This window comes from Vigna angularis, chromosome 3 (genome assembly GCF_016808095.1).
Source record: "Vigna angularis cultivar LongXiaoDou No.4 chromosome 3, ASM1680809v1, whole genome shotgun sequence".
Classification (NCBI taxonomy): Eukaryota; Viridiplantae; Streptophyta; class Magnoliopsida; order Fabales; family Fabaceae; genus Vigna; species Vigna angularis.
Window position 1 is genome coordinate 9,663,917 of NC_068972.1, and position 12,289 is coordinate 9,676,205.

The window sequence follows — 12,289 nt, forward strand, 5'->3', positions numbered from 1 at the left end:
GTGTTTTATTTTAGTTAAGTTTGTCTTCTTTATAAATAACTATTTCCATAATTACTCAATTATGTTAGATTTTTTTTTATATTTTATTCTGGATTCAATTATTTTTAAATGTAAGAATATAATTTTTGAAATGGTTGAAAGCGATGGTTTTATTTTTAATTTTTTTATATTTCAAATAGTTTCTAAATGTATTGTGTGTTTACTTTTTATGTGATAGTATTTTTTTTTTATAATTTCACTGTAGGTGGTTTTTATTTGTTTGTATGTAATATTTTATTATAAATAATTATTTTAGTTTATAAAATTGTTTAAATTTTAGAACATGATTAAATTTAGAAAAATTGTTAAATTTAAGAAACTGTCACTTAAATGATAAAATTGGTAAACAGTTATTTATTAAAGAATAATCTTGAAAAAAAAAAGTGTACATCAAAAGAATGAATGTGAAAAATATGTGCGTTCCTTTTTTTTATAATAATAATAAATATTTTTTATAATTTCATTATAGATTGTTTTATTTAATTTATAAGTAATATTTTATTATAAATAGTTATTTTAGTTAAAATTATTGTATAAATTTTAAAAAATGATTAAATTTAGAAAATTTGTTAAATGTAAGAAACTGATAAAATTGATAGAGTTATTTATTAAAGGATAATCTTGAAAGAAAAATGTACATCAAAAAGGATGAATTGTCCTTATAAAATAATAGTAGTGAAAATATGTGATTTTTTTTTCTAAAATTAAAAATAAGTTTTATAATTTTATTGTAGATAGTTTTTTATTTATTTTACAAGTAATATTTTATTATAAATATTTATTTTAGTTTAAAAAATATTTTAAATTTAAAAAAATGATTAAATTTAGAAAAAAAAATTAAATTTAAGAAACTGTCACCTAAATGATAAAATTCATAAACAATTGCGTATTAAAGGATAATCTTGAAAAAAAAGTACATCTAAATGAATGGTCCTTATATAATAATACTAATGAAAATATGTGTATTATTTTTTTATGATAATAAAAAATAATTTTTATAATTTCATTATAAATATAAGTAATTTTCATAATTTTATTAAGAATATTTTTATTTATTTTACATAGAATTTTATAATTAAAAAATAATTAAGTTTAAAAAACCCATAAAAAAACATTTAAATTAAAAAATACATTTAAAGAGTAAAATTAATAAAAATAATCATGTTAGTTTTAAAAAAACTTTTACTTAAATGGTAGTATTGAAAAGATGTGATCACTAAAAAATGGGAAATCGTCTTTATATATAAGTACATATAATAGTATATAATAATAATAAATAATAAATAATAATAATAACAATGACAATAAAATAAAAAGTATTTAAAAATAATATTAATAAAAACATAATATAAGATCTAAATAAAAAGAATATCGACAATAATAATTAATTAATAATAATAATTTTCTTATATTTTAATGTTTAATTAAATTATTTTCAACCAATTAAGTTTTATTTCAAAATTATTTACACTAATTAAATTTTTTCATTTAAAAACAAATCATTCATACTTTATTTAAAATTAAATTTAAATAAAAACGTCTTATTTTTAATTAATTTTAAATTATAAGAATAAAATTATAATCTTATTTTTTTATTTATTAAAATATTTTTTTATCTATTATATTTATCAAATCATTCACACTTTTTTTATAAATTTTATTTTAAATCTCTTCACTTTCATTTCTTTTATCTATTAAAGCAAACAATACTTTAATTATCTCGTTATCTCCTCAAATTTATTCAATTTTTTTTTCTTAAATCAATCCCATCAAAGGCAAATATGTAAGAACAAAAACAGATGACAAATATGTAAGATGCGGCAAAAAAGAAATAACATTTTAAAACCTTATCAAAACGAATTCCAGATCAGGAGCTTAAGAATTACAAGAATTAAAAAAAATGTTTGGAAATATATTACTTTTATTGTGATTAAAATCAATAAAATTAGGATTAAATGTATTTTAACTTTAAATAAAAATTAAAATTAATTTTTCCTCAATATTTAGAAATATATAAATTTGGTTTTTCTTAACCAGATTGCATTAAATCTATTTAATTTATATCAAATAATATAAACAACTAAAATATTATTATGAAAAAAATACTATCATAAAATACTATTATGAAACTTATCTAAAACATCATACAAACTTAATAAAATTTGATTAAAAATAATTAAATTCATACAATTCTAAATATAAAAATTAAATTGATCCAAAGTTTTGAAAAGAATTTTCACTTAGAGTTAAAAAACAAAAAAAATATATTTAACATATAAATTGTAATTATCATCATTAAAATTCCAATTGGTACAATGGCATGAAGTTTATGGTAATGGATTCTATAACCAAATTGAAATGTAACTTAAAAAGTTGAGGAGTATTCTGACACACCACCAAATTGGCCATCAATGAAAACATACAAGAAGACAGATCAAGTCAGGAACTACATAGGGAAGTAATCTTCTGATCTCAATAAGGTTACAGGTGAAAAGTAATGCCAAATAAAAATGTGATGCTTTCACAAGCAAAATTCAAAACTCTGCCTACAAATCTAACCCACTCATTCTCCCAATTTTAAAAAAAAATGACATGAGGCAAGACAAGGTAATTGCATAATCTGTGTTAACTAAAAATCCAATAAGAAAAACAACATGAAGGCTCAGACACTTGGTAGATGAACCAAGGCGAATTCCTCAAGGTTCATCCCTGTACAAAATATTTGACCAGTGTCCCAAAACAGGTAAAAAGTATCACAGCTCGTTATCTAGCAGAGAGAACCTTCAGACCTTCTGTTTAAGAGTAACATCAAGAATCCCAATAGATATTTTAGGTTTGTAATGTTCATCTGTATCCACTTCTTCAATTTCCTGCCACAGGATTAAGTTACATTCACTATCAAACTTATCATGAAACTCCTTGAATTTGCACATTTTGCAACCACTGAACCATCATTTCTCACAAACAAGAAACATAAGTAACAGTTGATATTCAAACAGGTTGATGTACTGTCATTCCAAAAACAATAGAAAATCTCAGAATATTTAACTTCATTTATACAGTACTCAAGATTTGCATGGTATCTACCTCCTACAATCATCTTTTGTAAGTATAGCTTAGTTTTAAAATTAATTATAAAAATCCTGCAAGGTGATAAAAACAACAAAAAAATATCTGTTTTGAATGACACATTTATACTTCATTGATTGAAATTAATTTTAAAAGATAAGAATAAATGAGCAAAAAGCATTCTTGACTAATGGGAAAAGAAAAATGAAACGGAAAATTAAGCAACAAAAAGCAAAGTGAAATAGATCTCCACACACAATAATGCAGACATGACATGAATAAAGTAAATTCAGTCACCTGCACAACATCCTCTCCCTTGATGACTTGCCCAAAAACAATAAGTTTCTCGTTTAAATCTGGTATAGGTGCAGTTGTAATGAAAAGATCAAATCCTTTGTGGTTGTGTTTTCCCTTGGAAGTCCCCAGCATGAATGCTTCATGTTTCATACTGGTTAATCAAAAACCCATTAATTAGAAAATTATGCAAATAAGTACTGGATAGTTACTGCAATTTTTTAAGAATTTATATCATAAACTAAAAAGTGCAACGAGATGAGTAAGAAAACCTAGAAATAGCATGTTGCTTTCCTCTCAAGTTCCAATCTTCAGTAGCTCCAGCTCCATGGTTATCCCCTGCCTGAATCACATAGTGCTTAATTACTAGGTGAAAAAGCATCCCCTTGAAGTGCCCTTTTTGACTGCAAAAAGTTGTAGCTTAGGTTGGATCCATAAGCAGGTAGACTCAAACAAATTTAATGTAGAAAACCACTAAAAATCATGACTAACATACTGCCAACATAAATTGATACCCACAAAAGTTAGACACATCAAACCACCCATAGAGTTGTATTGAACAGAAAGTTGTCAGTCATATCATGAAGTGCTGATCTTATATTGCATGGCATGACAGTATTGTCATATTGAGTTCTATATGGCTACAATGAAGTTGTAGAAAACAACCTAGTTTCACATCCGTCACACTAAATGGGTTAGAAAACCAATATAAGTAAGGTGACGACATCCAAATCAGCTACACTCAACTTAGATTCCACATCTGTCAGTCGTATCGCTTTGAAGACTCATTCTGCGATAACTCTACCGACATGTACACTAGTGAGTGCAAATTTACAAAATGTTCTAGCAAGTTTTATAAGCATGCTAAACAGTTCCTGTTGTTGAAATGTGGGATTCTGGATAAAAGTGAGTAGTGATGTGAAATAATGCTATACAAGACTGAATATGTCGACTTATTTATACTAATAACCAATTGCAACTGTAGTCCCAATATTCTTCTTTTTTTTTTATTGATAATTGTTAGTTGTTAGTATTCTGTTACTGGAAGAGTTGAACTCCCAACCTCTCCCACCCTTTCTTCCAAACCCTTCAAACCAATCTTATATCTTTCAAAGTTAGTGGAGTGAATTGAAGCCACAACCTCTCTCGTCCTCCCTTCCAACTTTACCACTAAGCGACCCTATAACTCCTGTGGTCCCAATGTTCCAACTCATATTGGATTATGCTCTACGTATATCCGGTTAGAATTGGTCATTTATTGATAAACAACTTATTTACAGATATAATAACGATGAAACAGAGCACAACAAAGACAAAAATTATCTATGATGTGAATATGAGAAAACTTGAATCTTAAGGATAATCTCATAATGCGTTGAGATTGAACATTATAAAAAAACCTAAATAATAAACTGGATCAAATAAGGACCACAATATATTTTAGCTAAAATCACCCACATACGCACTTGATCCAATCAAAATATATTACTGCACAGACATCTGACTTTATAGCAATTTATTCAACTTTATGTTTCTAAGGATTATAGACAAGTAAAAATTAGTTTAAACATACCTTGAAATACTATCATCAGTTCATTTCAACAAAGATAAAATTTTCCCACTTATATATCTATCCAATAGCATCAGTACCAACCCAATCACAAGTCCCAAAAAGATCGACAAACAAAAAAAGAGTTCACAAGAATCAAACCCTAAATTATCCAGCAGCCTCCAAATTATAATTTTGTAGGAAAACAAACTACTCACCATAAGTCAATGAATTCATCAACAACTTCAGGAGCAGTTTCCTTGTGCAGTTCTATTATTATAGAACCTTTAGAGGTATTTAAAACCTATAATAAGGACGAAAGATAAAAACAGCTTGTAAGACAAAATAATTTCATTAAAACATTCTAAACTTCATCAAAATTAGGGCCTATTTGGTTAAGAAAAGTTTATTTTCACAAATAATTAAAAAAAATCACTTTGCTTTTACTCTGTTTCCTATAAGAATCTTTGAACAAGGGGGACAGATAAAATACATGGAGATATTTTTATAAATTTCAAGAAATGGAAAAAGAAAATAATTTATCCAACCAAAGAAACCATTAACTACAAAAAATCCAAAATAAGGAATTACTAGCGGTCTGGAGCAAACTTACAGCATATCCAGGCAGTTCAGATTTCTTGGAGTCCACAGAGTTATTGTCACCCTATCAAAAGTTTAGTTTGATTAAGAGGTGTGGTTGTATTGATAAATGAAAAAAACTATAGACCTAGCAGCATCCATATCTTGATGGACAAACATATACACAGACATAATTTGCATTCAGATAAAATGCTCCACATGGGCATCAGATAACAAGAAAAAAGAAAGAACTGAAAAAATATGAAAACACTTTATAAGGCATTTAAGGATGTACCTCGGAGATGGACATATGACTTTCTGATTGCAATCTTGACCTGAATGCATGTAAGAAATTAATTATTAGGTAAAAATGAAAGTTCATCTGAAGTTCCTAATGTTTATGAGAGAAATACATCCAGATAACCATCAACACCCAACAGTATTTATATTATACTATAATAACCAGAAATCATATCACTAATGCTTGAACCATTTAAACTAGCCACCCTATAAGGAAGATCACTCTAAAATGTCCAGAGCAAAAATAGAGAAGCTTTTATTCATGTTCGACAAACAAACTTTCGTCCACCAGAGACAAAACATAAACTATTGACGTCAGAATGAACCTAAATGGTTCCATCACCATGAATGAGGGGAGAATTCGGTCAATAAAGCAGTTAAAACCTCCAGCCAGAACGTGCTATTCTATAAAATACCTCTATCTAGTAACAATGTCATCCAAAATATCATCGGTAGTATTCATGCTTAACAAGTCTGGATGAAACTAAAGCTCAAATTAGCCATGTATCATTTTTTAACAAATCTTTTGTTTGTTTTCCATCGAGTAGATAAAAATATATCGCCCATCATTTTTCAAACTAAGAATCTTCCTTCACAGCTAAAACAAAATCTTTCACTAACCTGTTGGACCAATGTCTGTAGGAAGCAAATAGGAAAAACCCAACCAAGGTCAGAATCAAAAGATAAAATAAAACAGTCGTAGCACTTATGCGAGAAGGGCCCTTCTTCCTTTTGCTTTGCTGTAGCAGAGCCTGAGGTTTAATCCTCGCCATTTAACCTAATATCCAGAATCAAGGGTATCATTAATTACCAGGTAATAAAACGAAATCAAAAGTTGCAAATTAAAAAATCCATTCAACCGGAAGAAAACTATCATGACTATGTTACCATCACAAAGAAACCACCTAATTCATTCAATAGCAGTAGCAACATCATCCAAATCTTGTAGTTAACTTGGAAACAAAAAACAAACAAAACCCCAAGGCATAAAGTTTGCAATTTTCCATATGTCTAAATCAAAGCAAGAATTTTTCATTCAAACACAATCAGCATCAATAGAAACCTCACAATCGAATACAAGGTTACAAGGTTAAGATCCAACAATCAGAAGACGGTTGCATCTGCTAAGATTTGGGCAAAGGTAAAAAACTTTATTAGAGAGTTGGAAAAAGGAGAAAAATTAAGGAATACCCGATAATTATTAGAAGCCAAATACGGTTTAATTTTTAAAAGTTGGAATATTTTTGAAAGAAACAAAAAAGAAAAAAAAAAGGAGGTGAGAGGTAGAACCTGGGAACGTGTGTGCCCGAAGCAGAGGATCAGGCACCTGTGGATCGAAGATAAGTAAAGAACACGATGTTGGGTTTAGAAACAGAAAAGGAAGATGAACGTGTGCGTGGGCGTTTCTTCGATTCAAATTCAATGCTGATAGGCGAAAAATAGGTACAGGATTCCGACCGGAGTTTTCCAATGTTACCGAGGTCATTTATTGCGTAATTTTATCTATTACTAAATTTCTTAATAATCATAACAATTAATTACTGTATATGATTAGGAAGAGTACAATTTTGACACTCAAAAGGACGAAATTTCTTAACCCTCTTTCGTAGGGATGAAGTTGAAGGGAAGAGAAGATACAATATTCAATGTCATTCTTAATCTGAGAAAAATTAAGTGGAAACATTTTTAAAAATTGTCGAAATTAGTTATTATTTTTATCTGTTTTTATTACGTCCGGTAAGTTTTTTTTTATATTTTAATCAAATATTTATAGCTTTTATTTTTTTTCCTAGACATTCTTTAAGAATATTAACAACATTTTATTTAATACTTTTCTCTTAATTTTTTAAAATCAGGCACAATATTAAACTTCTGTTCGGATTTGAATGTAAAAAGTGAAAAAAAAAATTATAGTGAAAAGCAAAGTTATCTTAATCAAAGAAATAAAAATAGAATGTTAAATTAAAAAAATTGTAAATAAATAAATTAATATAACATAATACAAAAATATTTGAGACAAGCCATCCGACTTTCTCATAGTCATTCTCTCCCATAGTGGATAAATACTAAGCAAGAGTAAATAAGATTTACTAAAATTTGTCACTTTAAACAAATAATATATGAAATATTGAATAATTTGTTGTTTAAATCTTGTTCATATAATTTGCTAATTTTATCTATTTTTCAACAACACAATTATTAATAAAAAATATATAATTAAGTGTTTTTAACATTTTAATCTTAACAAAAAAGTTAAATTATTTATTTAATATAATATTGTATGTAATTTTAGATAAGATTGGGGTGACTTTTAACTTTAATTGTTTAGGAATAACAGTAATCATAATAGTATGAATGATATGTTGTAAGCAAGTATGTATTTGAAAAACAATGCCATAATCCTCTAATATAATATAATATAATACTTTTATACATATGCATTTAAAAATATTATTTTAAAAATCACTTATATTTTGTTGGTTCTATGTAGTATGACAGATATACAATTTTCGTTCTTAGAAAATAAAAGTTTTAAATCACACTCATTATTCTTTTTATCATTTATACTTGTTTGCTAGTCTTTCAATAATTTACATACCTACACTTATTGCTTTTTTTTAATTCTTACAAAAATAATCTTAAAAGATAAATAAAAACGGAAGGGTGATATAATAATTTTCAATCCACCCTCGTCCAAAAAACTATAATAATTTAAATAAAAAATCAAAATGATTTCATATTTATAAAATATTAATTTAACTTATTTAAAAATGTAAATTAATCTAAAACATATACAAACAGAGCAACAAATCTGCACCTAAACGTGTTTTTGTCAATATTTTAAATAAAATATACATTTTACAAATTAAATTTAATCAAATTTATAAATTAAGTCATAAATTTAGGTTTCAGTCATAATTTTATAAATTAAATGTAAACTTTATGCTAATTTCAATATTTGTTAGGCTGGGGAGATTTAAAGTATAGATAAAAAAAACATTTCACTTTTAAAAAAATAATAATAACATTCCACTTGAGTTATTTACAATAACAACCCTTCATATCTTAAGACTATCAAGTCTTCTAATAGAAGATATTGGTTATAGACTTATGATATTACTACTTGTATATGATAATTTAATCATAAATTATATATTAAAAAATGCGTAACTCAAATGGTTTTTTCTTGAGGAAAAATATATAACTTAATTAATTAAAATTCTTATTTGACTCATTGCTAAACCTTCAACTATTTCGAATGTTTGCAGGACCACACACCAACCCTTGTCCTTATCTTTTGTAAGCACATCTATCTCACCAAGCTTAGATTCGAAGAAACTATAGTGTTAATGGCTTAAGTTTGAAGAAATAACAAAACCATAATTTCAACTATAATATCTATTACCTACTACTTTGTATTGAAAATTTACATTTTATTATATAACCTATGCTCTTATATTATTTTAATGGCAGTTACATAACTTTCATTATGAACTATTTTTATTTATTTTTTAACTATTGATTAAATCCCTGATATTTAAGATAAATGTCTTTTCTTTTTAAAATTTGAAAATTTTAAAGATTTGTGTTAGTCTCTTAATCTAAAAATATATTTTTTTTATCTCCAGAAATTAAATTTAAAAGTTTTTCTTTTCTAAACTTTGTTTTTGAAAATTTGGTGGCCAGAAAAAAGTTGTTTTAGTCTTTTTTTTTTCAAATTATTGTTGCTAAGATGAGATTAATTTAGATTATATATATAACGTAAATATCATTTTATAAAGTTAAATTAAATTTTAAATTCATTTTTTAACCTAAAAATTTATTTTAACGATATTTGTTACTGAATCGTTAATTTTCTGAAGTTAAAATTAGATTTAAAGTTCAAAAATATAATTTTATCTTAATGAAAAACTTTAGTTTTAAAAAAGAGTTTTCAATTGATGAATAATTATAGACGTAATTAATTATCTATAGTCATTTTTCAATCAATAATTTTATAGAGTTGAGTATTTGTAATTTTAAGGAAAATTTTTAATTAAAATAACGTTTAGATTTTAAAAGTAGTTAGACAAAATTTGTAAATATAATAACTTTAATTTGTTGTACTACCATGAGTAAGTTAATTGTTGGCACCATTAGCTTTTTGCGAAGAAGAAGACTGCGATGAATCTGTATTTTTTAAGTAATAAAGACATGTGGAACAGAGCAGCATTGTTGTTGTCACCAGCTCATGTTTTGGTGTCATTGTGTTTGTTTCAACTGCATCATCAACATTTGTCACACTCACATTATATCAAACAATGCATCCACATTAATATGGGGCTGGATCTCACTTTGTTTTTCATCTTTCTCTGTTGTGCTTTGCCCTTCTATTTTTTATTTTTTTATTTCCATACTATTTTTCATTTTTCCATTTATGAAGCAACGAATTCAAGATACGTTCTCCAATAATATTTTATTATTGAAATCGTAATATTACTAAACTATTTCTAACCTTGCATATTAAACAAAATTCTCATTACATGCAATTTAAAATTTGCATGCTCATTAAGAATTTCCTAGTCCAGATAGGTATGTGACCAAATTAAGCCCTTCGTGAATAATATTAGTGGGCCACTTCCCGACAAAGGCGTTTTCTTCCTGCAGGCCGTGATTATTAAATGCACCTCCATGCTAAAAGCAAGAAATTCTCTTGTGGAATTGATCTTGTTACTGTCACCTTTATAGACTTTGAGAGGAAGAAAAAGAAGAAAACAAAGAAAAAGAGAATAAAACAGTGAGTTTAGTTAGAAGTTTGTTCAGAAAACTCGTTTTACAAGATGTCATAAAACATTCTGGAAATCTTGTTTTGGAAAGTTTATTCTAAAAATCTAAAGATTTTTAAAATGTGTAATCTAAAACTCACGTTTATGAAAATTAAAACAATCATTTAAAAATTATGGAGATACAAGAAAAACCCTCTAAAAATTAGCCATGTTTTTGTGAATTATATACACTTCACGACATTTTCTTCCTGCACCATGAAAATTTCATCATGCACCAAAACATGTGAAGTGACCAAATCACCTTTTCAAATTTCGCGGTATATTTCGACACAAAATTTTCCCTTTGGGAAAGACCTTTCCAAAACGATTTCACATCCATGAGTTTACACACAAATTGATCTAATCTAATTTATGTTTTAAATATACTATGATTTTAGATTCGATTAAGCTTTAATGGTGAATAGAATATTTTAGAAAAAAGAGAACAAGGTCTTAGGAAAAAAAATATATTAAACCTGACTACTTACTAAAACTGTAAAAATGTTCTTAAACCCTTATCTCATATCAGTCACTTCCCATTACAAATGAAAAACCATTGGTGTAGTGAGCTAAGGATTAAAAAGCATAGGGGTTGGTTGTGGTGCCATAAACATATTTTCTCTAAAACGAATACAAGTGGGAAAGATGAATGTTATGGTTCAAAGTAAAAGACACTTCTACACCATGAAAATAACATAAAAGAGCAAGATCTTTTAAGAAAAATAACATAAAAGAGCAAGATCTTTTAAGAAAAATAACATGAATTTTAGAAATAAGTGACTTAGCTTCAATAAAACAAGTTGTAGTACATAAATGACATGACATCAAGAATTATGAAGTTGTTGTTGCATTTGATAAAACAAAGAGATGCACTTTTGACATTATGAAACCCAAATTGCAGAAGCACATTTCTTAGTTTGAAACAAAGATGTTGTACACAGATAGTAAAAAAAAACCTTTAGTTTAATGAAAATATTTGGCAACTAAGTGTGCCTTGTGTCTTTGAAAGCTTCCATCTAGATTATATTTGAATTTAAACTCATTTGCAACCTATTGCTAGAAGGAATCCATGCATTTTGGCAAGAAGGGCATTGTATTCAAGTTGCATAGTGTAGAAATAAGGAGCATTGACAATAACTTTATATTTTAATTTCAATTACCACCAAATAAAAAAAAATCAATATCACACAATAGTTAATAATGAAATTTTTTTATTTTATCCAAGTTTATGTTATTTTTCAGTCAAGATTAGTTAAAATTTGTTTAATTGATATTGGTGTGAATTATGTCAACAATATTTTTCGATTTTAAATAAGTTGACAACATTCAACTACAATTGAGTTGGAAAAAATACAAAAGATACATAAATTTTAAAGTATAATTTTTTTAAAATTCTTGTATTAATATGAAATTTAAAGTTTTTGTTTTTAATTGTAAACAAAATTCAATTAGTCTCAAAATTATAAAATTTTAATGTTTGTCCAAAATAATATGTTTTATCATAAAACCTTTTATATTATCTATAAAAAGAAATTATCCTCGTGATATCTTCACTGATCCTAAACATAAAAAAATGAAAACAATTAAATAACCATATTTAATATTAAATTAAAAAACAATTAGAAAAAATGGTAAAATGTAGAAAATTAGAGCC

The 12,289-nt window shown here is 26.3% G+C and overlaps 1 protein-coding gene across 2 annotated transcripts; it reads right to left on the reverse strand.

Moving 5' to 3' along the window:
* Positions 1-2,440: 2,440 nt before the first annotated feature.
* Positions 2,441-7,369, reverse strand: LOC108326636 (peptidyl-prolyl cis-trans isomerase CYP21-4). Of its 2 annotated transcripts, none has more exons than XM_017560239.2 (8): positions 7,121-7,369; positions 6,452-6,608; positions 5,826-5,865; positions 5,565-5,615; positions 5,170-5,255; positions 3,675-3,806; positions 3,406-3,556; positions 2,441-2,909 (listed from the first exon to the last, which is right to left on the reverse strand). In XM_017560239.2, exons 2-8 carry the CDS (start codon positions 6,601-6,603, stop codon positions 2,823-2,825), a joined length of 699 nt encoding a protein of 232 aa, XP_017415728.1. In that variant the 5' UTR covers positions 6,604-6,608; positions 7,121-7,369; the 3' UTR covers positions 2,441-2,822. The 2 variants fall into 2 exon arrangements, with proteins under 2 accessions (XP_017415728.1, XP_017415729.1); XM_017560240.2 differs by lacking the exon at positions 7,121-7,369 and adding an exon at positions 6,899-7,010.
* Between the last annotated feature and the right edge of the window lie 4,920 nt (positions 7,370-12,289).